Source organism: Zootoca vivipara, chromosome 8 (assembly GCF_965207765.1).
Source record: "Zootoca vivipara chromosome 8, rZooViv2.hap1.1, whole genome shotgun sequence".
Classification (NCBI taxonomy): domain Eukaryota; kingdom Metazoa; phylum Chordata; class Lepidosauria; order Squamata; family Lacertidae; genus Zootoca; species Zootoca vivipara.
Genome location: NC_142591.1, coordinates 86,292,739 through 86,316,911, shown reverse-complemented (window position 1 = coordinate 86,316,911; position 24,173 = coordinate 86,292,739). Strand labels below are relative to the sequence as shown.

At 51.2% G+C, this 24,173-nt stretch overlaps 2 protein-coding genes across 5 annotated transcripts in view; one reads left to right on the top strand and one right to left on the bottom strand.

Moving 5' to 3' along the window:
* The window catches only part of CPSF1 (cleavage and polyadenylation specific factor 1), a 41,367-nt gene extending 36,880 nt beyond the window's left edge, over positions 1 to 4,487 (top strand). Inside the window, exons 33-38 of the mRNA XM_035125285.3 lie at positions 58 to 124; positions 492 to 539; positions 884 to 1,039; positions 1,786 to 1,915; positions 2,513 to 2,651; positions 4,268 to 4,487. Of these exons, the coding sequence (XP_034981176.1) occupies positions 58 to 124; positions 492 to 539; positions 884 to 1,039; positions 1,786 to 1,915; positions 2,513 to 2,651; positions 4,268 to 4,315 (588 nt within the window). The 3' untranslated portion in view covers positions 4,316 to 4,487. The remainder of the gene's footprint in view (positions 1 to 57; positions 125 to 491; positions 540 to 883; positions 1,040 to 1,785; positions 1,916 to 2,512; positions 2,652 to 4,267) is intronic.
* Positions 4,488 to 5,523: 1,036 nt separating this feature from the next.
* On the bottom strand, positions 5,524 to 24,072 carry ADCK5 (aarF domain containing kinase 5). 4 transcript variants are annotated; one of them, XM_088676430.1, is made up of 15 exons: positions 23,885 to 24,072; positions 18,850 to 18,953; positions 18,327 to 18,476; positions 17,518 to 17,593; positions 16,821 to 17,021; positions 16,506 to 16,646; positions 15,276 to 15,389; positions 13,334 to 13,465; positions 11,597 to 11,680; positions 9,752 to 9,833; positions 9,228 to 9,306; positions 8,142 to 8,233; positions 6,586 to 6,844; positions 6,229 to 6,345; positions 5,524 to 5,964 (listed from the first exon to the last, which is right to left on the bottom strand). In XM_088676430.1, exons 3-15 carry the CDS (start codon positions 18,389 to 18,391, stop codon positions 5,850 to 5,852), a joined length of 1,557 nt encoding a protein of 518 aa, XP_088532556.1. In that variant the 5' UTR covers positions 18,392 to 18,476; positions 18,850 to 18,953; positions 23,885 to 24,072; the 3' UTR covers positions 5,524 to 5,849. The 4 variants fall into 4 exon arrangements, with proteins under 4 accessions (XP_088532556.1, XP_088532557.1, XP_060133524.1 ...); XM_088676431.1 differs by having other exon boundaries at positions 16,821 to 17,016; XM_060277541.2 differs by having other exon boundaries at positions 23,985 to 24,072.
* Positions 24,073 to 24,173: the final 101 nt, after the last annotated feature.

The following is a 24,173-nucleotide window of genomic DNA, read 5'->3' as shown; positions in this document are numbered from 1 at the left end:
TGGGCCTGTTTGAGCCCTGCCCCACTTGGCTGACTTCTCATTCTCTCTCGCCTCCAGGACGCCAAACCCCTGGAAGTTTACAGTGTGGACTTCATGGTGGACAACGCTCAGCTGGGATTTCTCGGTGAGCAGACCGAGAGTGGCATTGGGGGAGCCCCTTCAGGAGCGTTCAGTCCAACAGCCTTGGCTCTGCCCCAGGATGCTGGTGTTGGGGGCTAGGGAAAGACTCGGACCCCTGTCCAGGCGTTACAAGGTGGTGTACTAAAGCCCACCTGTGTTTTGAACAACACAAACCCTTTTTCCTGCATTTGGAACAAGCCAAAATACAGAATTATACAATTGGAAGGGTGTTTTTAGTCCAGTTCTCTGCAATGCAGAAATCACAGCCAAAATGACCATCCAATCTCTGTTTAGAAGCCCCCAAGCAAGGGGCAGCTGTGTTTCTGGCATGGTCAGGCTACGTCATTGATTTGTTTTACTCTATTTTGCAGTGTCTGACAGGGACCGGAACCTCCTTGTTTACATGTATCTGCCAGAAGGTGAGAACAAAGTTTGTCTTCTTTTTTGCTCTGGGGAGATTGGATCTGCCCTGCTTCCTGTTTCCCCATCACTCACATGACTCCTAGTCTCGGGGAACAAGAATCTTGGGGCTTCCTGTTGGCAAGGAAAGAGATGTTTGGGCCGGGTGGGCTTTCCCTGGATCTCCGGCTCAAGGCCCTACGTTGTCCCACATACCACATGGCCTCTGAGCCGCCTTCACCAGTCTGGTGCCCTACAGCCACCCCTCTGCTGGGGCCGATGGGAGTTGTAGTTCAGCAGCACCTGGAGGGTGCCAGGTGGGCAAAGGCTCATTGTCTCCCTCCCTCCCACCTCTTCTCTCCAGCAAAGGAAAGCTTTGGGGGGATGCGCCTACTCCGCAGGGCCGATTTCCACGTTGGAGCCCACGTCAACGCCTTCTGGAGGACACCGTGCCGCGGGGCCATGGAGGGGCCCACCAAGAAATCCATTGCATGGGAGAACAAGCACATCACCTGGTTTGGTAAGGGGGCCTCTGAAGGAGACACCCAGGGAGTCATCTTGGCCAGAGGTGAAGGGAACTGAGCCTGGAGCCTCTTGCATTTCAGGTTTAGAATTTCAAATTCTAAGATTTTAAAATCTAGGAAGATATAATTGTAAAATCCAGAATTCTATTTTTGAGTGTTGGCAACTGAATATAAATAAGGAAAGGACTTTACATTTGAGTGAAGTCAGCTCAATTTTATGCCTTAGGAATGAGTTTGAAATTACCTACGCTTGTGACATTTTGCTGGCTACATTTGCACTTAATGCCAAGCCATGGTTTCTTCAGCAAGGCACAAGTCATCTCACAGACAAACAAAGCAGCCGTGGCTTATTTCTCCAGAGCTTGGTTTCCTCCCCCAGCTGTTCTCTCCATGTTCCTCTGTAGCTCAGCAAGCAGCTGGGCTGGGCTGGGCTGTCCGAATGATGGTTTAAGCAAAAGCGAGGCTGAGGGCTTCAGAAATAATGCCAACCAGTAGTTAAAACAAGCCAAGGTTGAGAAGCCAGAGAGAGTCAATCATGGCCTCACATGGTGGTTTGTTGCCAGAACAGAAAGTATGGTTAGTCTCCTGCGCTGAGGTGTTCTAACAAACCACAGTTTGGCGTGACGTGCAAACCATCATGTACTTATGTGAGAGGGGAAATCTAGGTGGCTCAATGTGCCCCTGCTCTCAGAGCCAAAGGCACCTGCTTGAGGGGGTGTGTGGTGTTTCTTCCCCCCTCCAGCCACGCTTGATGGAGGGATTGGGCTGCTGCTGCCCATGCAAGAGAAGACCTACCGGCGCTTGCTGATGCTGCAGAATGCCCTGACCACGATGCTGCCACACCATGCCGGCCTCAACCCGCGTGCCTTCAGGTAGCTTGTTCCTGGGGCCCTGCCTCTTCAAGTCCCCCTGCCCCTGCTTGACCCCCTCTGTGTGCCCTTGAGGAGCAGCGCTGTTGGAGGGGAAGAAAGAGCCACGCACAGTCTCAGTGATGTGCCCATGTTTGGTGGGAGGCGAGTCTGGCTCGGCAATCCCCTTCTGCACATACTGCCGTCTGCAGAGCGCCATGGGCCATGATGGCACCTGTGCCTTCCACACCATTTCCTGCAAGCAGAATCTGCCCATGGTAGGACTGAGGGGATATAGGCCTCGCAGGGAGAGCGCAAGACTGTTTCAGAGCCGATGGGTGACTGGGCTGAGGAGTAGAAGACCTTGTCTGTCCACATGTGGGATAAGCAGGCTGGCTGCCCAAATTGCTCCAGCTGCCAAGTTTACCCCCTGGGTTACGGGTCACATAAGGTGAGCCAGAGTAGCCGACACTGGATGTTAAAGGACTGCAAACGCCATCCCCATTTCTGACCAGGGGGCATGCTGCCTACTGGAGCAGGAGCCTGGCAGCAGCGGGAGCAATTGAATGAGGCAGGGACCCCAGCACTCCTCTCACCACGTCCCCCCCTGGCCCGCCTTAGGATGCTGCACATGGACCGGCGCATCTTGCAGAACGCAGTGCGCAACGTCTTGGACGGGGAGCTGCTCAACCGCTACCTTTACCTGAGCACCATGGAGCGCAGCGAGCTGGCCAAGAAAATCGGCACCACACCGGACATTGTGAGTGGGGGGAGGGGGGCAGAGCCAGGAAGGCAAGGGTCACCTCCGCTGGCCTCCAGCTCCAGAGCAGACGAGGGACGCAAATAGCCCTGCTGCACTGTGAGAAAGCCAGCCTCTGTCTCGAGGGATTTCCTTGCAAAGCTGCTTGGGAGGCAGCTCCCCCCAAGTGGCCTTGAGATCAGCCTTTGCAAGAAATAAGGGAGGGAAGCCTTTAGTTTCTATCAGGAGCATAAATCACTTGTGCCCAGCTGGATTTGTAGCTATTATGATTGTAATGCTTGGGCTCCTTCCACCCCCAGGTGGCCCCTGTGGCCTGTCAGGGTTGGCTAAGGCAGTGGCTCCCAATTAGCTAATGACTGAGAACCCCCTATTTTGAAAAAGCCAAGCCACAGACCCCCTACTTTTGAAATTTTTTTATAACTCCATGGTGGTTGCCAGTGCAAAGCAAGATGGCAACAGGGTGGGGGCTCCGTGAAACTGCTTTACTGAGGGGTGAGCGGTTCCCACTCCCCTGGGTTGAGCAGTTAATGGAGCCCCCAGCTTGCTGCTGGCTTGTGCGAGCCGCCAGCGGTGTGGGGCTCCATTAAAGTGCCCCTCCCTCCAGCTATAGGGAGCCCCAATGCGTCTCCTGCTCGTATGCAAACCAGAGAAGCACTGGGCTCCTTCAGCTGGGGGGCAGGCTGCCTTCTGAGGCATTGGAGCTATTCCGCTGGAGAACGGGAGGCCTCTTCCAACCCCCCAGCTGAGCAGTTCTGCAAAGCCTCAATACTCCTCGGCTCGCCCTTGAGCCTGAGAGGCATCAGGATCCGCTCCCCGTGTAGGGCTGGGCCATGAATCTTGGAAGCAGCAGCAGCAGAGATAAATTCCAGTCATTGTGATATATCGCCATATAATGGTATGTAGCTGCTGATAGATCACAATGCTGAAAACAAAGTATCGCCCAGCTCTAACAGTAAACTATATCAGAAGGCGAGCTGTTGTGCTAATCCTAGTGGCCATTTGCTGAGCTATTTCCCCTGTTGGACTTCCAAGATGAACCATGAACCCACAAACTCATCAGGCAAGATTCACTGAAAACCCAACTACAAGCAGTGGGATAGTTGTTGAAAGCAATTAGAAGTTTTTTTCCCAGTTAAAAAGTAAGGAACGAGGGGAAGGGATCACTTACATTAAATAAAAATAGATAAGCATGTGAACCTGCCCCGTGGAGAACCCATTTGTATTCACTCTGTTTCTCTCTCTCCCCCCACCCCTCCAGTTGCAAGAGCCCTAAGAAACTGTGTCAGAGGATTGTGCCCAATCCCAGCTCCCTTGCCATCCAGCAACTATTTCCCAGTTTTTTCCCTTCCAGCAAGCAAGTACTAGTCAAGAGCAGAGGCTGGGTGATCCGTGGATCACTATTGTGTCTTTCACTGTGCAATTAACAAGATAAGTGAGTCCCTGGCAAGGGGTAGTGCCACGGACCCCCAGGGGTCCCCAGACCCCTAATTGGAAACCACTGGGCTAAGGGATCTAGACCACAACAGAAGACCCCCTTTCAAGGGGAGTTCCTTGCAAGGGAGAAATCTCCCCCCTGGGCAATTCCTAATGACCCTCTTTCCCCCTTCCGTCTACAGATCCTGGAAGATTTGCTGGAGATCGATCGCGTCACAGCTCATTTCTAAGGATTCCCTTCCCCGCAATTGCGATCCTTGGATTTGGCTGCAGGGGGTGGGCCCAGCCTCCCTGTCTGCCCCCCCCCGGAACCCCCAATGTTTGTAATGTCTTCCTGGCTGGGCTACAGGATTCTTCATCAGTTATGTGTTTTTATAAAACTGGCAAGGATTTGTAAAGAAATTGCGAACTCGCAGTGATTGGGCTACCAGCTTGTGCAGCTGCACAGGCGAGATCTTTTGCCATGCACGGGGGGTGGGTGTGGGTGGGGTGTTACAGAGAGGCTGGCTGCAACTCAATGCTGCTGTTGAGGAAGCAGGTGGCTGACACGCCTTCATATGTTTGAGACCGCCTGCCAGGGTGTAGTGGTTCCTCTGTGTCCACAGGTTGGCGGACAAGAGGAGGCACAGCCACCAGAAACCTGTCTCAGGATTGCCTTTCCCGCAGTGTTCACAGAATCGTAGAACAGCAATGCAGGAGCCACAGGTAAAACGCCCTTGGCAGGTGGCCATCCAACCTAGGTGTGCCAATACCTCCAATGGAGAGTCCACCTTCTGCAGCAGCCTGTTCCCCTGCTGAACAGCTCTCACCATCGGAAAGTTCTTTCTACAAGACAGTCTATTGGGTGAGAATATGCTGCCAAGGTGGCGCTGTGGTTAAACCACTGAGCCTAGGGCTTGCCGATCAGAAGGTCGGCGGTTCGAATCCCTGCAACGGGGTGAGCTCCCGTTGCTCGGTCCCAGCTCCTGCCAACCTAGCAGTTCGAAAGCACGTCAAAATGCAAGTAGATAAATAGGAACTGCTACAGCGGGAAGGTAGGTAAACGGCGTTTCCATGTGCTGCTCTGGTTCACCAGAAGCGGCTTTGTCATGCTGGCCACATGACCTGGAAGCTATACACCGGCTCCCTCGGCCAATAATGCGAGATGAGCGCGCAACCCCAGAGTCGGTCACGACTGGACCTAATGGTCAGGGGTCCCTTTACCTTTATGCTGCCAAGCTACACCCAACCTCTTCACATCACAGAGAAACCCAATTTGCTTTGTCATCAGATGAACTCATTGCACCCGCCTCCTCTGTGGAGCAAGTTGGGCAAAACAGGCCTCCCTCCCTGGTCTGTCTGTCTGTCTCTCTCTCTCTCCCACTCCAGTCTATTCAATTTCAAGCTACGTATGGGGAAGCTTCCCCATCAGAGTTTGAGCCAACAGAAGATACCAACAGAGGCTAAAAAGTGGGCATTTATTACCACGGGCTGTTTGTTGCAAGGAGGTGGGAACGCGGCTCCCGTTCAGCCCTGCCGCTAGCAGAATCTGAGGTGCAGGAAGGCTGCAGGCCACCCTTGGCTTGGTTCGGCCTAGCAGCTGGAGGCAAGTCCTGCATTTCTCGCCGATAATTTTTTTTTAATAGAAAAGAGGGAGAGCGCCTTGTCCTCCTCTATAGGCATGAAAAGCACCTGGTGTTTGATCGAGATGGACAGGCCTTCAGCCCTCCTCTGCCCTGGAGGCTGCAATCCAGCCCACAGCAGAAGGTTGTAGGAGCAGCCACTCTATGCCTTCAGGAACTCGTAGAACTCCCCCGGCTTCTTGCTGTCCTTCAGGAAACCAACAAAAGTCAGGAAGCGCAGGACAGAGGTAGAGAGCTTTATGACGGCGACCTGGAACCTGGTTTGGTTTTTTTAGGGCGGTGGTGGAAGGAGAGACAAAAAGAAGTCAGCCAGTAACTGAGCCAAGAGTTTTGAAATTCAGCCGCCGCCATGAAAGCAGATGATGCTGGACTGACTGTAAATCTCAGTCCAACAATCGCTGGAGAGCCAACAGTTTGTATAAGGGACAGGGTTGGGTATTTAAATCGACGGAAGGCAGGTGTCGATTGCCAGGGCTCCCAGCCCAATATTTGGGAGGCACGCAAACACTCCCCCCCCTTACCTGAGTGAAAACTCGAAAATGAAGGTGTTCCAGGCCGCACGGATCCAGCGGACAAAGAATATGTTGTTGATCCCTCCAGATCTTTGGCTATGCATGTGACTCCAGCATCTCACCGCACTTTTAAAAGAGACAAATAGACACCAGAGTCTGGATCCTGGTGGTGTTTGGCAGGAGGGGGGGGGTTACAGGGAGCAAGATTCACGCAGGGCATAAAGACATAAGAGGTGGCTGCTGGATCAGGCCAAGGGGGGCCCATCTAGTCCAGCCTCCTGTGGCTGAACTAGATGCCCGTTCTGGGAAACCTGCAAGCAGGATCCGACCACAAGAGCCCCTCCTAGTGGCTTCCCACCCCCTCACCTGCGGGCCATGATGTAGTATCGGTCCACAGGGGTCCCCAAGGCCACGTTGATGCCCCGGACAGTGTTGATGTTGCGGAAGACGAGCAGCATGGAGCGGGGCAGGTCCTTCAGCACCTGCATGATGCGGTCGAAGCGGTTCTTGGCCATGTCCTGCATGTAGGCCGCCTCCTCGCGAGTCAGCACGTTGGACAGCACCAGCTGCGCCATGTTGATTGGCCGCTGCAGCAGGATCTCGCAAAACAGGAAGTAATCCTGGGCTGGGGGAGGGGAGGAGCTTAGGTGCCAAGGGCCACGCCCACGATGAGCACAGGAAAAATCGTAGAGTCAGAAAGGGAATCCCAAGGGCCATCTGGTCTAACCCCCTGGAAAGTGGGAGGTGATCCAGGAAGCGGGCCAGTCAGGTCTCGCCTCTGCCAGGAACGGAGGCCGGCAGCTTCAGGAAAGCCAGCCCATCTGCACCCCAGGGATCATAATACTGTTAAGGAGAGATGTGAGCCTAAAGCTGGCCTCTCCAAAACAATTGTTCACATTTTATTCAGGGGTTCCGTTCCAAGTATCCACAAAAGGTGTATTCTTCTAGGAGCAAACTCCATGGCTTAACCCGGTGCTGGGTGAAGGGCCTTTGGGGTTCTGTTGTTATGAGGGAGGAAAACCCACATTCGCTTTCTCATTTCCAAATTAGCTAGGAACGGGGAGGAAATGCACACAGAACCTGTTGTCCTTACCCTCCATGGGAGCTGCGTGCAGAGCAGCTGTCTATCAGCTCCATCTGGTACGCAGGCTGAGTCCCTACCTGCCCACTGTCTCTCCAGAGTGGTGCACGCTCTGGTTATCTCTCACTTGGACTACTGCAATGCGCTCTACGTGGGGCTACCTTTGAAGGTGACCCGGAAACTACAACTAATCCAGAATGTGGCAGCTAGACTGGTGACTGGGAGCGGCCGCCGAGACCACATAACACCAGTCTTGAAAGACCTACATTGGCTCCCAGTACGTTTCCTAGCACAGTTCAAAGTGTTGGTGCTGACCTTTAAAGCCCTAAACGGCCTTGGTCCAGTATACCTGAAGGAGCATCTCCTCCCCCATCGTTCTACCCGGATACTGAGGTCCAGCGCCTTCTGGCGGGCCTTCTGGCGGTTCCCTCGCTGCGAGAAGCCAAGTTACAGGGAACCAAGCAGAGGGCCTTCTTGGTGGTGGCACCCACCCTGTGGAATGCCCTCCCACCAGAGGTCAAAGAGAACAACAATTACCAGACTTTCAGAAGACATCTCAAGGCAGCCCTGTTTAGGGAAGCTTTTAATGTTTGATACTTTTAAAATCCTTTATATATGCTGTAAGCCACCCAGAGTGGCTGGGGAAACCCGGCCAGATGGGTGGGGTATAAAGAATAATACAATAATAATCAGCACCTCCCACTTCAAAGAAACAAAATCCATGGGGAACATGACCCTCAGCCAGCGTGTGTGCATGTGTGTAAAAGGGAAAGGATTCTACCTGCTGACTGGGAGACCCTTAAGGCTGCCCCCCCCAAGCAGCTCCCAGCTGCCCCCTCACCTTTCACACCCAGCTGCTTGGAGTACATCTGCATGCCTGCATCATCGCGCAAGATGATCGCGTGCCACAGCTTGCACAGCGCTTCCCGTTCGCTGGAAGGGGCGGAGAGAGAAAGAGGAGGAAAAATCACGAGAGCTTGCTTGCCAGGGAGCCAACACCGGGAAGGCCTTTTGGGGAAACAGACTAACACTGGCTCCAGATAGGACACCTGCTACCAATGGAGATATATCGCCAGAAGAACTGGTCTTGTCTATGATTATTGTATTTTAATGTTCTGTTGGAAGCCGCCCAGAGTGGCTGGGGAAACCCAGCCAGATGGGCGGGCTATAAATAATAAATTTTATTATTATTATTATTATTATTATTATTATTATTATTATTATTATTGATGCTTTTGAATTATGGTGCTGGAGGAGACTCTTGAGAGTCTCATGGACTGCAAGAAGATCAAACCTATCCATTCTGAAGGAAATCAGCCCTGAGTGTTCCCTGGAAGGACAGATCGTGAAGCTGAGGCTCCAATACTTTGGCCACCTCATGAGAAGAGAAGAATCCTTGGAAAAGACCCTGATGTTGGGAAAGATTGAGGGCACTAGGAGAAGGGGACGACAGAGGACAAGATGGTTGGACAGTGTTCTCGAAGCTACGAACATGAGTTTGACCAAACTGCGGGAGGCAGTGGAAGACAGGAGTGCCTGGCGTGCTATGGTCCGTGGGGTCACAAAGAGTCGGACACGACTAAACAACATTATTGTTGTTGTTGTTGTTGTTGTTAGCTTGGCAGCTTAAATAGTCAATGCAAAACAACACACAATCCTATACGGGACGTTTGTACCACTCACTCTGGGATATAGCTATAATTGCGATAATCACACACAATTTGAGGTTTTGACAAAACACCAGAACCACCTCCTGTTATAAACTGGTCTCTCTGTTTTTATATACGTTGTAAAATGGAATAAAAACATATTTAGTCCCCCAAAAGAGGGTGGGGACACACAAACACCACATCCAAGTGGGATGCTATTGCACCAGCCTGATACCCCCACCCCCCAACCCGCCCTGAAATGACTCGTGCTGACTTACTTCTCGTGAAGGATCTCGTACAAGCCGTGATCGAGGAGAATGAGTTGCACCTTTCCATCAGGCCCCTTCCGTACCAGCACTGAGAGACGAGGGGAAGGAGGGAGGGAGGCAGGTGGTGAAGATGCAAGGGAGTGGGGCATGGAAAGGACCCCAGCAACTAGGTCTGGCGCACTTCCCAGTTTCAGCTCTTTCCCACCAGCCCCTCAGACACAGGTAAACCTGCACAAGCTTCTTAGATAAGATCAGAGCACCAGACTTTCCTCCCCCTGCTCCCCCCCAAAGAAGGCCCCCTCAGCTTCTTCTAGCAGCCCCCACCCCACCCTATCTCACCCTGACCCCGCACTCTGTGTGCATGTATCTCATCTCATCCTTTGGCCCGACAGCCACTACAAGCAGTCGGAGACAGGAAGGGAAGAGCCCCCTGGGGGGGCAGGTCAGAGGGTGGGGTGGCCCTGCCAGCTCCCCAATTCAGCCCCCATGCCCCAACTAATCCTGCCCTCTTCCCTGGCTGCAGCCCTCTGTACCGTTTCCTGGGTGGGGGTCCGCATGGATGAATCCGGTGAGGAAGATCTGGTCTGCAAATGCCTGGATTAACTTTTGTGCGGCCTGCAAGGCAACACAGGGGGGCCGGGTGATGGGAAAGCCCAGGCCTCTGCGCGAGCACAGGCAACACCTCTCCAACCCCCACCCCAATATCAAGAGGCGACCCCTCCCTGGTGGGGATTACCTGGTGGGGGTGCTAAGAGGCAGGGGGGGCGATGCAAAAGCCTTTTGGACTTTGGAAAGTGAGTGTTGCTGGATCAAATTCATCCGTTATGTTGAATTAACTAAACCAGGGGTTCCCAAACTAAGGCCCAGGGGCCGGATACGGCCCAATTGCCTTCTAAATCCGGCCCGCGGATGGTCCGGGAATCAGCATGTTTTTTACATGAGTAGAATGTGTCCTTTTATTTAAAATGCATCTCTGGGTTATTTGTGGGGCCTGCCTGGTGTTTTTACATGAGTAGAATGTGTCCTTTTATTTAAAATGCATCTCTGGGTTATTTCTGGGGCATAGGAATTCATTCATTATTAATTTTTTTCAAAATATAGTCCTGCCCCCCACAAGGTCTGAGGGACAGTGGACCGGCCCCCCGCTGAAAAGGTTTGCTGACCCCTGAAACTAAATGGATTTAACTGGCTTTTGAACGAATGTGCAATTCGCTGTTCTGAACCTTACTGTGCTTCCATCTTCCTTGCTGGGTCATGCAAACTGCTATTCTGAAGCAAAATAAAAAAATTCCTTCAGTAGCACCTTAAAGACCAACTAAGTTTATATTTTGGTATGAGCTTTCGTGTGCATGCACACTTCTTCAGATACACCATGCACACGAAAGCTCATACCAAAATATAAACTTAGTTGGTCTTTAAGGTGCTACTGAAGGAATTTTTTTATTTTGCTTCGACTCAGACCAACACGGCTACCTACCTGCTATTCTGAAGGACGCTTCCCATAGCGTGGGGAACAAAGGGGATGAGTTTGGGAAGCGCAAATTTGAAGGCAAGAGAGATTTAAACGGGTGGGGAGGAATCATCGCTCAGGGACATACCTGCCAAGTTCCGGCCTGAGAAATAAGGGACCAGACCGGAAGTAGCAGACTGGAAGTAGCGCTGCCGCCATTTTGGAACTGGGCAGAGCATGCTCAGAAGCGACTTTTGATGCTGCTCTGCCCAGTTCCAAAATGGCTGCCGCGCCAGAATAAACCGGGGGAAAAGTTTTTTCGGCTGGGGACAGCTGGGAAAACGGGGGTTTCCCGGGGAATACGGGAGACTTGGCAGCTATGCTCAGGGATGGGGCCCATTAGTCTGCAGGCAGACGTTCCAAGGTGGAATCCAGGCCGCCTTCAGCTGAAAGGAGCCGGTGATGGGGAAGACCCAGAGGGCTGCATCTGCCCATCCAGAGGAGACAACAGCCCAGAATTCTAGGATTTGGAGGAGGAGGAGGGGTGTAGCATAGAGTTTGGACCTGGAACTTCTGCGTGCAGAGAAAAGGGTGATGAAAAGGACTGGATCAGGCCAATGGCCCATCTAGTTCAGCATCCTGTTGTCACAGCGGCCGACTATGAATGAAGAAAGGATTTCTCTTATCTGCTTGCAAGATCTGCCACAGCTTCTAGGAAGCGGGAAGGCCGCTTCCTGTTTCTGCATGAAATACGTACAAACACACACCCCACCACTCCCTTCGAGGCCACGAAGCAGAGATGCAGGTGTCTCTGGGCGACAGCCTGAAGAAGGCAAGCTGTTCAACCCAGCGTGGGACGGAGCCTTCTGCTGTGGCTCGTCCTTTCCCTCCGCCCTGTCCACCTGACGCTGCCCCTCCACCCACTTACGTCCTTGGCCTGCAGGCCTCGCCTCTTGATGCCCTCCATGTCGTTGACTTTGCAGCCGTCGTAGAAATCAGCTGTCAGGACCCTCTTGGGGCAGAGAGAGGAAGGAAAGAGGACGTCAAACGTAGCCAAAGAGCCACAGACACAGTCCCATTTTGCTTTCCAACCTGAGCCATGGACTGCTGAGGCGATCTGATATTATTATTATTATTATTATTATTATTATTATTATTATTATTATTATTAAATTTTCTGTTTCACAATTTAAAATACTAATTTTACACCCTTAAGACATCAATGACTTCCCTTCTTCTCTTTCCACAGTTCTTTCCTTTAAAGCCCTAAATGGCCTCGGTCCAGTATACCTGAAGGAGCGTCTCCACCTCCATCATTCTGCCCAGACACTGAGGTCCAGCACCGAGGGCCTTCTGGCGGTTCCCTCGTTGCGAGAAGCCAAGTTGCAGGGAACTAGGCAGAGGGCCTTCTCAATGGTGGCGCCTGCCCTGTGCAACGCCCTCCCAACAGATGTCAAAGAGGAAAACAACTACCAGACTTTTAGAGGACATCTGAAGGCAGCCCTGTTCAGGGAGGCTTTTAATGCTTAATAGATTATTGTGTTTTATTTTTCTGTTGGAAGCCGCCCAGAGTGGCTGGGGAAACCCAGCCAGATGGGCGGGGTATAAATAATATATTATTATTATTATTATTATTATTATTATTATTATTATTATTATTATTATACATATCATAAATCCCTGCATATTTTACAAAAACTATACCATTCAGTATTCCATTATTGCATCCATCAAAACTTTTTTACCCTGTTGAATTTATCTTAATGCTGCCAGCGTTCTCAGCTGTGCGCAATTATTTCCCATATGGTCAATAAACGTTGTCCAATCTTCTTTAAACATATCTGAATTTTAAGCCCAAAGCCATTAGGGGAACGGGACTCGCCGGCGACCCTCGAGCAAGAGCTTTTCCCAGCTGCCTTGCCCCACCTCCCATAAATATTTGTGGGGTAATTGTGATGGCATACAGTGTTATTATTTATTGCACGTAAGCCACTTTGCGACTCGTGCAAGTGAAACGCAGCACAGATACAGAATAAATAGAAATAAAAATTCTATTTCTGCATAAAATAACAACAACAACAACATTTATATGCCGCCCATCTAACTGGATTGCCAATCGGAGAATTGGAAGGGTTCCCCAGGGGTCATGTAGCTCAACCCCCTGCAGTGCAGGAATCACACGCAAATATTGGGCAGTCCTGCTCAGGTGTTTGTGTGAACACTACCTGGAACCCCAAAAAGATGTAATGCGGCAACGACCCAAAGCTAGTATTTCCAACACACACACACACACAAATGCAGAAAATGTACTTGTCTCAGCTGGGGGGGGGGGTTGGGCACACAGAGGACCAGCTTCCCCAAGCTGGTGCTCTCCAGTGTCTCAGGCCACAACTCCAGCAGGGCTGCCCGATGGTGATGCAAGTTGGAAACGAAAACCCCTGGAGGGGCACCAGATTGGGGGTGCTTTTTCAGCTGGCATGGGGGGAGGAGTAAGAATTCAGCCCCCCCCCAAATGATCTCACTCCCTTGGACTGGAAGTTCCTTCCCCAATCTCATCCATTTCTCTGCTCTGTCCCACCTCCAGCCATCAACGGCTTTTTCGTACACAAACACACACAGACACCTCCCTCGCCGCCACATCATGCCGCCATGCGCAGAGACGCACCTTGCTGCTCCTCTCCCAGTAAACCCGAGGAACCACCACAAAGTCAAAGTGCTTCAGCTCCTGGGCGCAGCGCTCCGAATTGTGCGCCTCGTTCTCAAAGTCCAGCTCCTGGGCCAGCGTGTCCTTCAGGTCCTGGGGGGGGGGGCAGAGGGCGAGCTTTCAAGGGGGGACCAGGAAGCTCTACAGATGCCAACAAAGACACGGAAGTTGGGGAAGGAAGAGTTCCTTGCAATGACACAGAGGACCGACAACCTGCCCCCCAAAAAAGTCTGGGACACCCAGCAACCGATTCTACCTCCCCTTACTCTCTCTGCTCCGGATTGGGTCCCCTGGCTAACTAAGATGAGACCACAAGCGCAAGATCTAGCACCCTAGAATCTCAGCTTCCAGCTAGAATCACAGAATCGTAGATTTAGAAGGGACCCCGTGGGGTGATTCCTCCAACTCCCAGCAATGTAGAAATCCCAACTAAAGAATACCAGGATCCGAGCACAAATATATAAAAGGATGTCATATAGAGGAGGGAGAAATGTTGTTTTCTGCTGCTCCAGAGAAGCGGACACGGAGCAATGGATTCAAACTACAAGAAAGAAGATTCCACCTAAGCATTAGGAAGAACTTCCTGACAGTAAGAGCTGTTCGACAGTGGAATTTGCTGCCAAGGAGTGTGGTGGAGTCTCCTTCTTTGGACGTCTTTAAGCAGAGGCTTGACAGGCATATGTCAAGAATGCTTTGATGGTGTTTCCTGCTTGGCAGGGGGTTGGACTGGATGGCCCTTGTGGTCTCTTCCAACTCTACGATTCTCTGATTCTCTGATTCTATGAGCCACTCTCCTCTCCCGCAGTTTCCAGCAAATGGCATTCAGAAGAATCTCTGCCTCCGACTGCGAAGGGAGAACACGGCCATCACGGCAAGGAGCCACGGACAGAAACACCCTCCCTGTCTGCGGAATGCTCTCCCCAGGGAGGGAGGTTTTCCTGGCGCCTTCATTATACACCTTTAGGCACCGGGCAAAAATGTTCCTTTTCAACCAGGTCTTTGGATGATCTTGTTTGACATCCTAGACCCTTTTAAAACGTGGCTCTTTTCTTGGGGGGGGGTGTGTTATTTGATTGTTGTTTTTATTCTGATTATATAGGTTGTGATCTTCTCGGTGAACCGCCCTGAGACCTCGGGGTATAGGACGATCTGTAAACTCAATAAATAAATAATACAGTGGTGCCTCGCTTAACGAATGCCCTGCTTAACGAAATTTCCGCTTAACGAAAGGATTTTTCGAGCGGAGGTTGCCTCGCTAGACGAATTCGTTTTATGAAAAATTCGTCTAGCGAATCGCGGTTTCCCATAGGAATGCATTGAAATTCAATTAAAGCGTTCCTATGGGCAAAAAAAAATTCAAAAAAAATTCAATGCATTCCTATGGGATTCGCTAGATGAATTTTTCGCTATAAGAAAAGACCCGTGGAATGAATTAAATTCATCTAGCGAGGCACCACTGTAATAATAAAGCCATCCAAGTTGGAGGCCATCACTACTTAAGAACATAGGAGCCTGCTGGATCAGGCCAAGGGGGGGCCAATCTAGTCAGGCATCCTGTCCTCACGGGGGCTGACCAGATGCCTGTGGGAAACTCTCAAGCACAACCTGAGCACAACAGTATTTCCTATTGTTGTTCCCTATTATCCGGAATTCAGAGGTAGAGTCTCCCTGGGCATGGAGGCTCTCCCATCCCAAGAGACCTCCATAAGGTAAACCCTGCTGGATCAGGCCAATGGGGGCCCCATCTAGATGGGCATCCTGTCCTCACAGAGGCCCTGCTGCCTCCAGGGAACATTCCTTACACCTGCTACTTCTTCCAACCCTCCCCACCCCCCCTTGGCGATCAATGGGGGAAACTGTAGGGAACCCGCCACCCCCCCAGCTCAAAGCGCAGCATGGTGACCTTCAAGACCCAACTGAACCCAAAGGTGGGGTGCATCAGCTCCACGATCCGCAGCAGGAACTCCAGCGTGCGAATGTCTCCGTCAAACCGGTCCCGCAAGTCAATGTACTGGACCTGCAAAGAGGCGGAAAGGGAGAGCCTGGGAATCTGGGGCGGCAGACCCCCCAGAGCTGCCCTGCAAGGACTTCCGACAGTACAGTGGTACCTTGGTTCTCAAACGCCAAAAACCCGGAAGTAAGTGTAACGGTTTTCAAACAATTTTCGGGAAGCCAAATGTCTGATGCGGCTGTCGGCTATTTTTTCTGGGGCGCCTGCACCAATCAGAAGCCACGCCTTGGTTTCCGAACATTTCGGAAGTCAAACCTCCGGAACGGATTAAGTTTGGCGCTTTTGTTTTTGCTATTTATTTTGCGTTTTTGTTTTTGAGGCTTTTTCAGTTACTTTGTTTTTGTGACTGTGTGGAACCCAGTTCAGCTCCAGATTGATCGATCGTGTGACTGCGGAAATGGATAAAAGCCCCCCAACCAAACAATGACTATCATCAGTGCAGGGAAGAATTTTTTTAAAAAAAAACAAAAATCATCATCTACAATACTGTCTTATTTATTTTATAGTACTGTACATTGATTATTATTAGGGACGCGGGTGGCGCTGTGGGTTAGACCACAGAACCTAGGGCTTGCCGATCAGAAGGTCGGCAGTTCGAATCCCCGCGACGCGGTGAGCTCCCGTTGTTTGGTCCCAGCTCCTGCCAACCTAGCAGTTCAAAAGCACGTCAAAGTGCTTAAGTAGATAAATAGGTACCGCTCCAGCAGGAAGGTAAACGGCGTTTCTGTGTGCTGCTCTGGTTCACCAGAAGCGGCTTTGTCATGCTGGCCACATGAAAACATAATGTATGCCGGCTCCCTCAGCCAATAACGCAATATGAGCGCTGCAACCCCAGAGTCGGTCACGACTGGACCTAATGGTCAGGGGTCCCTTTACCTTTACATTGATTATTGTTTTCATTTTATGGATCAATGGTCTCGTTAGATAGTAAAATTCATGTTAAATTGCTGTTTATGAAAGTCTGGAACGGATTAATCCGTTTTGCATTACTTTCTAATGGGAAAGCGTGCCTTGGTTTTGGAACGCTTTGGTTTTGGAACGGACTTCCGGAACAGATTAAGTTTGAGAACCAAGGGACCACTGTAATGGGGGAGGAGGGAGGGGTGCAGTACAGCCACGGACCTTCACGGCCACCGGGGTGCCGTCGTGGAGCTTCGCCCGGTGCACCTGGGCCAAGCTGGCAGCGGCGATCGGCTGGTAGTCGAATTCCAGGAACAGCTGGTCCGCCTTGGCGTTGAAATCCTCCAGGAAGAGCTCATCCACCTGCAGCCACATGGGGAATACACACGCTTAAGCAGCTTTCGCCAGACTTGGCCGCTAGAGAGGTTGCTCATTCTACTTATTTATTTCGCAGGAGTCATTCGCCGACCGATTGCAAAAAAGCGAAGCAGCTACTTGAAGTGGCGGTGGGAGGAATGGCGGCAAAACCCATTTTACCTCCTTGTAGCCGCGGGTGAGGGCCCGGTCCTCCAACGTGCGCAGGGTGCTGATGTACTCCGGGGGCAGGAGGTGGTTGAAGGCGCACAGGCCTTGGCCCAGCTTGACGTAGAGGCCCCCGTTCTGGATGGCGCCACGAACGATGCTATCGGCTGCCCGCTGGTGGCATTTGGAGAGGACGGCCTTGTACCCTGGGCTGTTCTGACGACAGGGAAGAGGGGAAAGGGGGTCAGAAACTGGCGGCCCCGAGGGTGCCCCAGGGGGTATGCCTGCAGCCCTTTGGACACGGCAGGCGGACTCCCAACGTCTTGGAAGCCACCTTGAGATCCTTTGGGGCCAAAAGGTGGCAAATAAACTGTTAGATATAGCTCAGTTGCGCAGTGCTGATAATGCCAAAGTTTGCAGGTTCGATCCCTGTGTGGGACAGTTGCATCTTCCTGCATTGCAGGGGGTTGGACTGGATGACCCTCGGGGTCCCTTCTGACTCTACAGTTCTGTGATTCTAGGTCTCCCCTTGCCACCCCGTTCCTCTGCATTAAGCACCCGGCAAGGAAACCCTCGGGGCGATGAATCAGTCAGCTCCCCCTGCCCCAATGAGACCTGACCCTTCTGGGCCTCTCAAGGCTGCTTGGCAATGAGCTGGCTGGGTTCCTTTGAACGGCTCAGAGCTTCAGGGGGAAACAGTAGGGAACTGTACCTCGTCCAGGCCCCACAACGAGACATGGTTCGTCAACCAGTAATCCAGGGAGATCTGGATTCCCAACTGCAAGGACCTTTGTGAGAAAGGGAAAGCCAGGTTACTGTTCTGCACCCGACAGAATTAGTAGGTTTTTCTTCTGGTCCCGCTGTTAGGCCCTAAACTTGAGTAGGATTCTAATCCAGGATTCTAAATGGGATGGGCTATGGTCAACTGAACCATATTATGTCAGTCTCCGCTTACGTGAGAGTGTGTTCTATGGAAATCCTATAGGGACAAAACTGCAACTGGCCCACATGACATTCCCAGAACTGTTGAAAGGGTTGTGGAAAAAGAGGCACTTTTCTCAGCTATGGTGGGACTGCCCACAGGGATTCAAATTCTGGGCAATGGATTGTCGAGAAATGTCCGAAATACTCACACATCCCAAGGCAACTTCACCGCAGCTCTGTTTACTAAATGGGATAATCAGCGGAAAGGGTTCAGCTCTCAGAAACTATTGACATGGATGCTAACGGCTGCCAGAACCTTAATTGCCCCCAAATGGGGGGGGGGATTCAGGACACGTGACTTTTGCTTTTGGTATAAATATATGTGGACCTTAGCATCACCTGAAAAAAATAACTCAGGGCCCCTCACTCTCCGCCAAACGTCCCTCCCTTGCAGGGTTGTTGTGAGGCTAAAAGGGGGAGGGGAGAACAGGGCACAGCAAAGGCGGCAGAATGTAAATGCAATACATTAACTAATTAAACCAAATCCCTCCCTCCCTGGGAAAGGGGAAAGGAAAGAGCGTGTGTGTCGTCAGCCACCTGGTAAAGCGCCCCAGTCCCTCGACCAGCAGCCTCATCCTTCGCCGTTCTGGCTTATCGGCCATCCCGTAGCGGATCCCAGCTGCGAGGGGGAGGCCCACGGACAGCCCCAGGAACGCCTTCTTCAGCAGCCCCCTCTGTCGATGAGAGCTGCAAGGGGGCAGCAGACGGGGAGAGGCGTGAGCAGAGACCCACAGCACACACACACACACCCAACACCTGGCCCTCATTCTGCACGGAAACCTCCCCTTCCCCCATCCATTGAAAAGCAAGCACATGAAACAGCACTGCAGAGTTGGAAGGGACCCCCAGGGATCTTCTAGCCCAACCCCCTGGGGCACCTGCATTGCAGGGGGTTGGACTAGATGGCCCTTGGGGTCCCGGCCAGCTCTACAATTCTGCGGTGGCTTTGGCCAACCTGGCAGCCTTCAGGTGCTCGGGACGACCAACATCTGGATTCCTAAACATCCGGAGGATGCTGGGGTGGTCAAGGTTACCCGCCCCCCATAAATCCCAGGTATACCTGGATGGCTGGGAATCGGAGCGCTGCCTGCACTGGGGGGCAGAAATCGGCCAAGGGCTCTTCTTGCGCCGCAAGAGCAGCAGGTGAAAACGGCAGATCTGGACCTGAGGAATGGGAGGAGAGAGAGAGAGAGGCTTAGCATGGCTGAAAGACCCAGGGAAGGAAGGCACACCCTGGGCAGGGTCAGCCCAGGTTTCGGGGCGATTGCGGGTGCAAGCAATGTCAAACCCAGCTCCCCGAAGCCAATGAAAAGCCTGTGCTCTCGGATGGAAACTCGCGGGCACGTTGGTGAATTTTTCCATGTATGCAACGGCAGCAAGAATATTGCACGCTCGAAAATGGAAAGAGGAGGAGGTTTCAACAAAGGAAGAATAGTTCATGGAAAGGAGGGATTGAGCAGAACTGGGAAAGCTAACAGCAAAAATCAGAGGTCGAAATGACGAAGGGTTCTTTGAGGACTGGGGACTTGTTGTAGAATATCTAAAGAACTATTGTCGGTGCATGAAAACACGAGCAGGATTTGAAATAGGAGCAACGGCAGAATGACGTTAAGGCTAATAATTTAGGATGTATATATGGAGTATTGCAAGTTAAAATATGCAGCATCGATGGATAAATATCATGGAGGGGGCGATGGGAAGTCAATGGGTAAATTAAACATCGGCGATGGTGATGTGTGTGAACTTTTGAAAACTAAAAGAACATATTTTTTTAAAAAAGAAAGGAACTTGCTGGCACAGGGGGACATGCAGAGGCTTGGAGAAAACAGAGGGGATGGGAAGACCTTGGCCTTCTGTTCTCATTCCCCGGGATGGAGGCAGCTACCAAGGACAGTGGCCTTTATATCAGAGAGAACATCTGCAGGACAACAGACCAGGCCAAGGAGAGGGCCAGGCTAGCCTGCAGGCTGCCGCCTTCCTCTCCCATCGCGATCTCAAACCATCTGCAAAGCGCCTTTAGAAAGCTGATAAGAAGCAAAGACGCAGAGCAAAGGTCCCTCTGCAAATGCGTAGGTGAAGCGATACATGGACTGGCAACATGCACGCTGGTGTGCAAAAGGTGTTCAAAGGTTGGGTCCGGCAATCCTTGCAGCACCCTGGAAAGAGAGGCAAACAGGATTGCTCCCATCTCGCAGACTGGGAAGACTGAGGCAGAGAGAAGAGAAGCTTGCCTAAAGGCATCAAAAGAGTATTCGGGAGAGTTGGGACTTGCGTGGCGCCTTCCAAGCTCACACCAGGTCCCTGAACCACCAACCCAGACACAGTTTAATAAATAATAATAATAATAATAATAATAATAATAATAATAATAATAATTTTATTATTTATACCCCGCCCATCTGGCCGGGTTCCCCCAGCCACTCTGGGCGGCTCCCAACAAAACATTAAAATACAGAAATCCATCAAACATTAAAAGCTTCCCTAAACAGGGCTGCCTTGAGATGCCTTCTAAAGGTCTGGCAATTGTTTTTCTCTTTGACTTCTGGTGGGAGGGCATTCCACAGGGTGGGTGCCACTACCAAGAAGGCCCTCTGCCTGGTTCCCTGTAACTTGGCTTCTCGTAGCGAGGGAACCGCCAGAAGACCCTCGGTGCTGGATCTCAGTGTCTGGGCAGAACGATGGGGGTGGAGAAGCTCCAAAACCACTCTGGGCACCTGGGCCTTCTCACATCAGCAAACGACTACTGTATTTTATTTTATTTTATTTGCGGCATTTTTGTGCTTTTCATCATCAGAAAGGTTCCAGGGGTGGCTTACGAAAATTAGCTCAGAGACAATCCTGGCCCACAGGTTCATCATCTTAAAAAAAAAGAAAAAAAGACACGACACAAAAGGAAAAAAGGAATGGGCAGGAGGAAAAGAGTTGGATCAAGCACAAACACTTACAACCACTGTTCTTAAAAGCTACAAAGTCAAGGCCCAGGCAGAAACCATAGCTATGGAAGATGCTTTGAGGGAAGTCTGCAGTGCCAGTAGCCAAGCAGCCCTGCAGAAAAGGCCTCTCTCTAAACCCCCCAAACGGTGGTGATGATGTGTAGGAGGCAAAGTGAAGCCCACCTCGGAGCCTGTTCTGCCCACCTTCCTATTCTGCCACAAACAGCCCTGCAAGTTCTGAGAATTTCCAGTGGAATTTTTACTGTTTTCTTTTAATGCGGTTTCTTAATACTGTACTGGTAAGATACATTTTGGAACTCCTTGCCTCTTGATACCAGCCAGTTGCCCTTCCTTGTACCTGCTAAAAACATTCTTGTTTAGAAATGCCTAGCCAGATGTTTAGAAAATTGGTGAGAGTTTCAACCTGTTCTTAGTCTACTGTCATTTTAACTTTCTGACAGTTCTAAATTATGGTTGTTAATTTTTCTGAGCAATAATTTTACTGTTTTTATCTTTTTGTAGCAAACCACTTTGCGGTTTTGTTTTGTTCTTACAAGGAAAATATAAAATAAGCTGATTTGGAAGGCTTTGTATCTGAAGAAGTGTGCATGCACACGAAAGCTCATACCAATGACAAACTTAGTTGGTCTCTAAGGAAGGATTTTTTAAAATTTTGTTTCGACTACGTCAGACCAACACGGCTACCTACCTGTAACTGGAAGGCTTTGTATTATTGTGCCCAACTATTTATTTATTTTATTTATTATTTTTTTAGACCGTCCTTCATCCAAGGATCACAGGATGGTTTACAGAATGAATTGGGTCGCCCAGAAGGCTCTGCCCAATTCTACGACTCAAGGAGGCCGCAGGAAAAAAGTGAATGCAGTTCTAGGCTGCATCAACAGAAGTCTAGTGTCTTGACTCTAGAGATAAAGAGAAGTAATGTAGTCCCACTCTATTCTGCCATGGTCAGACCACACCTGGAATCCTGTGTCCAGTTCTGGGCACCACAATTTAAGAAGGTTGTTGACAAGCTGGAAGGTGTGCAAAGGAGGGTGACCAAGGGTCTGGAAACCAAGCCCTATGAGGAAGGGTTGAAGCAGCTGGGTCTGTTTAGCCTGGAAAAGAGGAGACTGAGAGGGAATATGAGAGCCATCTTCAAATAACTCAAGGGCTCTCACATGTAGGGTGTAGCAAACTTGTTTTCCTTGAGTCTGGAGGGTAGGACTCGAACCCATGGCTTCAGGTTACAAGAAAGGAGATTCCGACTAAACATCAGGAAGAACTTTCTGACAGCAAGAGCTATTCAACAGTGGGAGATCTCCTTCCTTGGAGGTTATTAAGCAGAGGTTGGACGGCCATCTGTCATGGATGCTTCAGTTGAGATTCCTGCATTGCAGGGGGCTGGACTAGATGACCCTCGGGGTCCCTTCCAAACTCTACAATTCTATGAGTCAACCTCAGCACATGCTAGCCAAGTCCTGGGAAGATCCTGGCAAACTTGGTCTTAGGAGGCCCCACTCCACAGATACCGAATGGGGGGCATTATTTTGCCCCAGAGAATCTTCCTGCTGTGCTGGAAACAACTAGGTCAAGACCAAGATTGCAAGCTCTCTGGGTGGCCCTTTCTCCCCCCAACCTCACGCCCACAGTTTGTCCTTGCAGGCAGGAACAAGAGGGGTCCTGACTCTTCCCCACACTGGGAACATCTCAAGGCTGGAAGAAACCACAGCTGGCGGCTGGCCGGCCATCTCAACTGGACAGACAGCTGAAAGTATCTAGCAGCGGTTGCCAAACTTTTCCAGGCCACCTTAATGGGTTCCATTAACTCGTCCCCACTGCCCCCCCCTAATTATTATCATTTACTAAATGTGTTAGTTGCTTTATTTTGCCCAGGGCAAACCAAAGCGATTTAGAACCAAACAAGCATTGTTCAGAATGGTTGGTGTGATCAGCTAAGAGAATAACACAGCAGAATTCAAAACAGGAAGAATTCATTGCACATTTATTCAAAATCCAGTTCAAACTATTTCATTCAACAAAATTGATGAACTCGATTCGGGGATACCAGTCATTTGCACTTCTTGCACACACACCCTCCTGCCCCCTCCCTTGCCTCTTAGAGCCCCCCCCCAGGTAATCCCACTACCCCAGGGGGCGCCAACACCCACTTTGGGAACGGCTGGTGTCAGCGCACGTTTTTGGGAATGAGTAGCTCAAAAAGCTTTGAGCGGCAATGAACAGCACGGGGGAGAACAGTGTGGAATGAGGAGCCTGCTTGGGAAAAGGTAATTTCAAAACATCCGCGAAGTCATTTGCAAGCAAATTCCATACGGGGGAGGAAAGGAGCCTGCCACAAAAACCCATGCGGCCCATGGGTGCCGCACTGCCCTGGGCAGAAGAGATGCTCTGCTGTAATAATAATAATAATAATAATAATAATAATAATAATAATAATAATAATAAATATTATTTATACCAGACCCATCTGGCTGGGTTTCCCCAGCCACTCTGGGCAGCTTCCAGCAAAGTATTAAAATACAATAATTCATCAAATATGTTACGAAAGGGGGCAGCATCTGAGCCTCAGGGAACCAGGCAGAGGGCCTTCTCAGTAGTGGCACCCGCCCTGTGGAAAGCCCTCCCATCAGATGTCAAAGAGAGAAATAACTACCTGACATTTAGAAGACACCTGAAGGCAGCCCTGTTCAGGGAAGTTTTTAATGTGTGACATGTTAATGTATTTTAAATCTTTGTTGGAAGCCACCCAGAGCCATCAAGACTCTGGTGAGATTCTCCCTGCAGGAAAGAAACAGGGCTGATCCCCCCCCCCAGCCCCACACTGGAGTGGGGAAACCCAGAAAGTACCGTAATGTGCAAAGGCAAGGGGCACTCCTGCCATGCGTGCAGCTGGGAAGGGGGGCGGGGCGGAGGTGCATAAAGGAGGGGAAAGCCCCACTTCCATGGAGAGGGGGGGGGATAGATATGCCATTCAGTGGGGCGGGAAGGGGGTACCGTAATGCGCCGCGACGAGCGCAGCTGAGAAAGGGGCGCTACCGTAATGCCCCGGAGAGAGACGCGAGGGGCGAACGGGATTTGCCGTAACTCAGCCCGAGAGGGGCAGCCTGAAACAGACAGGTGCGGGGGGGGGGGTGCTGCTACCGTAATGCTTCTAAGAGACGCCCTCGGGCAGAGGCTGCCGTTACGACCTTGCGGAGGGAGAGGAAGGGGAAGAGAGAGGGGAGCCGAGGGTCCTCCTCACCGTCCGCTGAAGCTCCATGGCGCCCTTTCTTCCTGCCCGCCCGGCGGCCGCCCAACCACCGCCGCCGCTGCCCGCCGCCTGCTGCTACTACGACCGAAGCCGCCGAGCCTTCGGGCCACGCTACGCCCCCCGCCCAGCCGCGCTCTGATTGGCTGCGCCCGGAGAGGGGGCGCGGCCACGCCTCGGCGT

What these genes read in the sequence shown, in the direction of transcription:
- ADCK5 (XM_060277541.2), bottom strand. An exon ending in CAAGCAGCTGGGTGTGAAAG is followed by an intron (nt 6,845 to 8,141) that starts GTGAGGGGGCAG and finishes CCCCTCCCCCAG; the next exon opens with CCCAGGATTACTTCCTGTTT. An exon ending in TACTACATCATGGCCCGCAG is followed by an intron (nt 6,346 to 6,585) that starts GTGAGGGGGTGG and finishes CTCTTTTAAAAG; the next exon opens with TGCGGTGAGATGCTGGAGTC.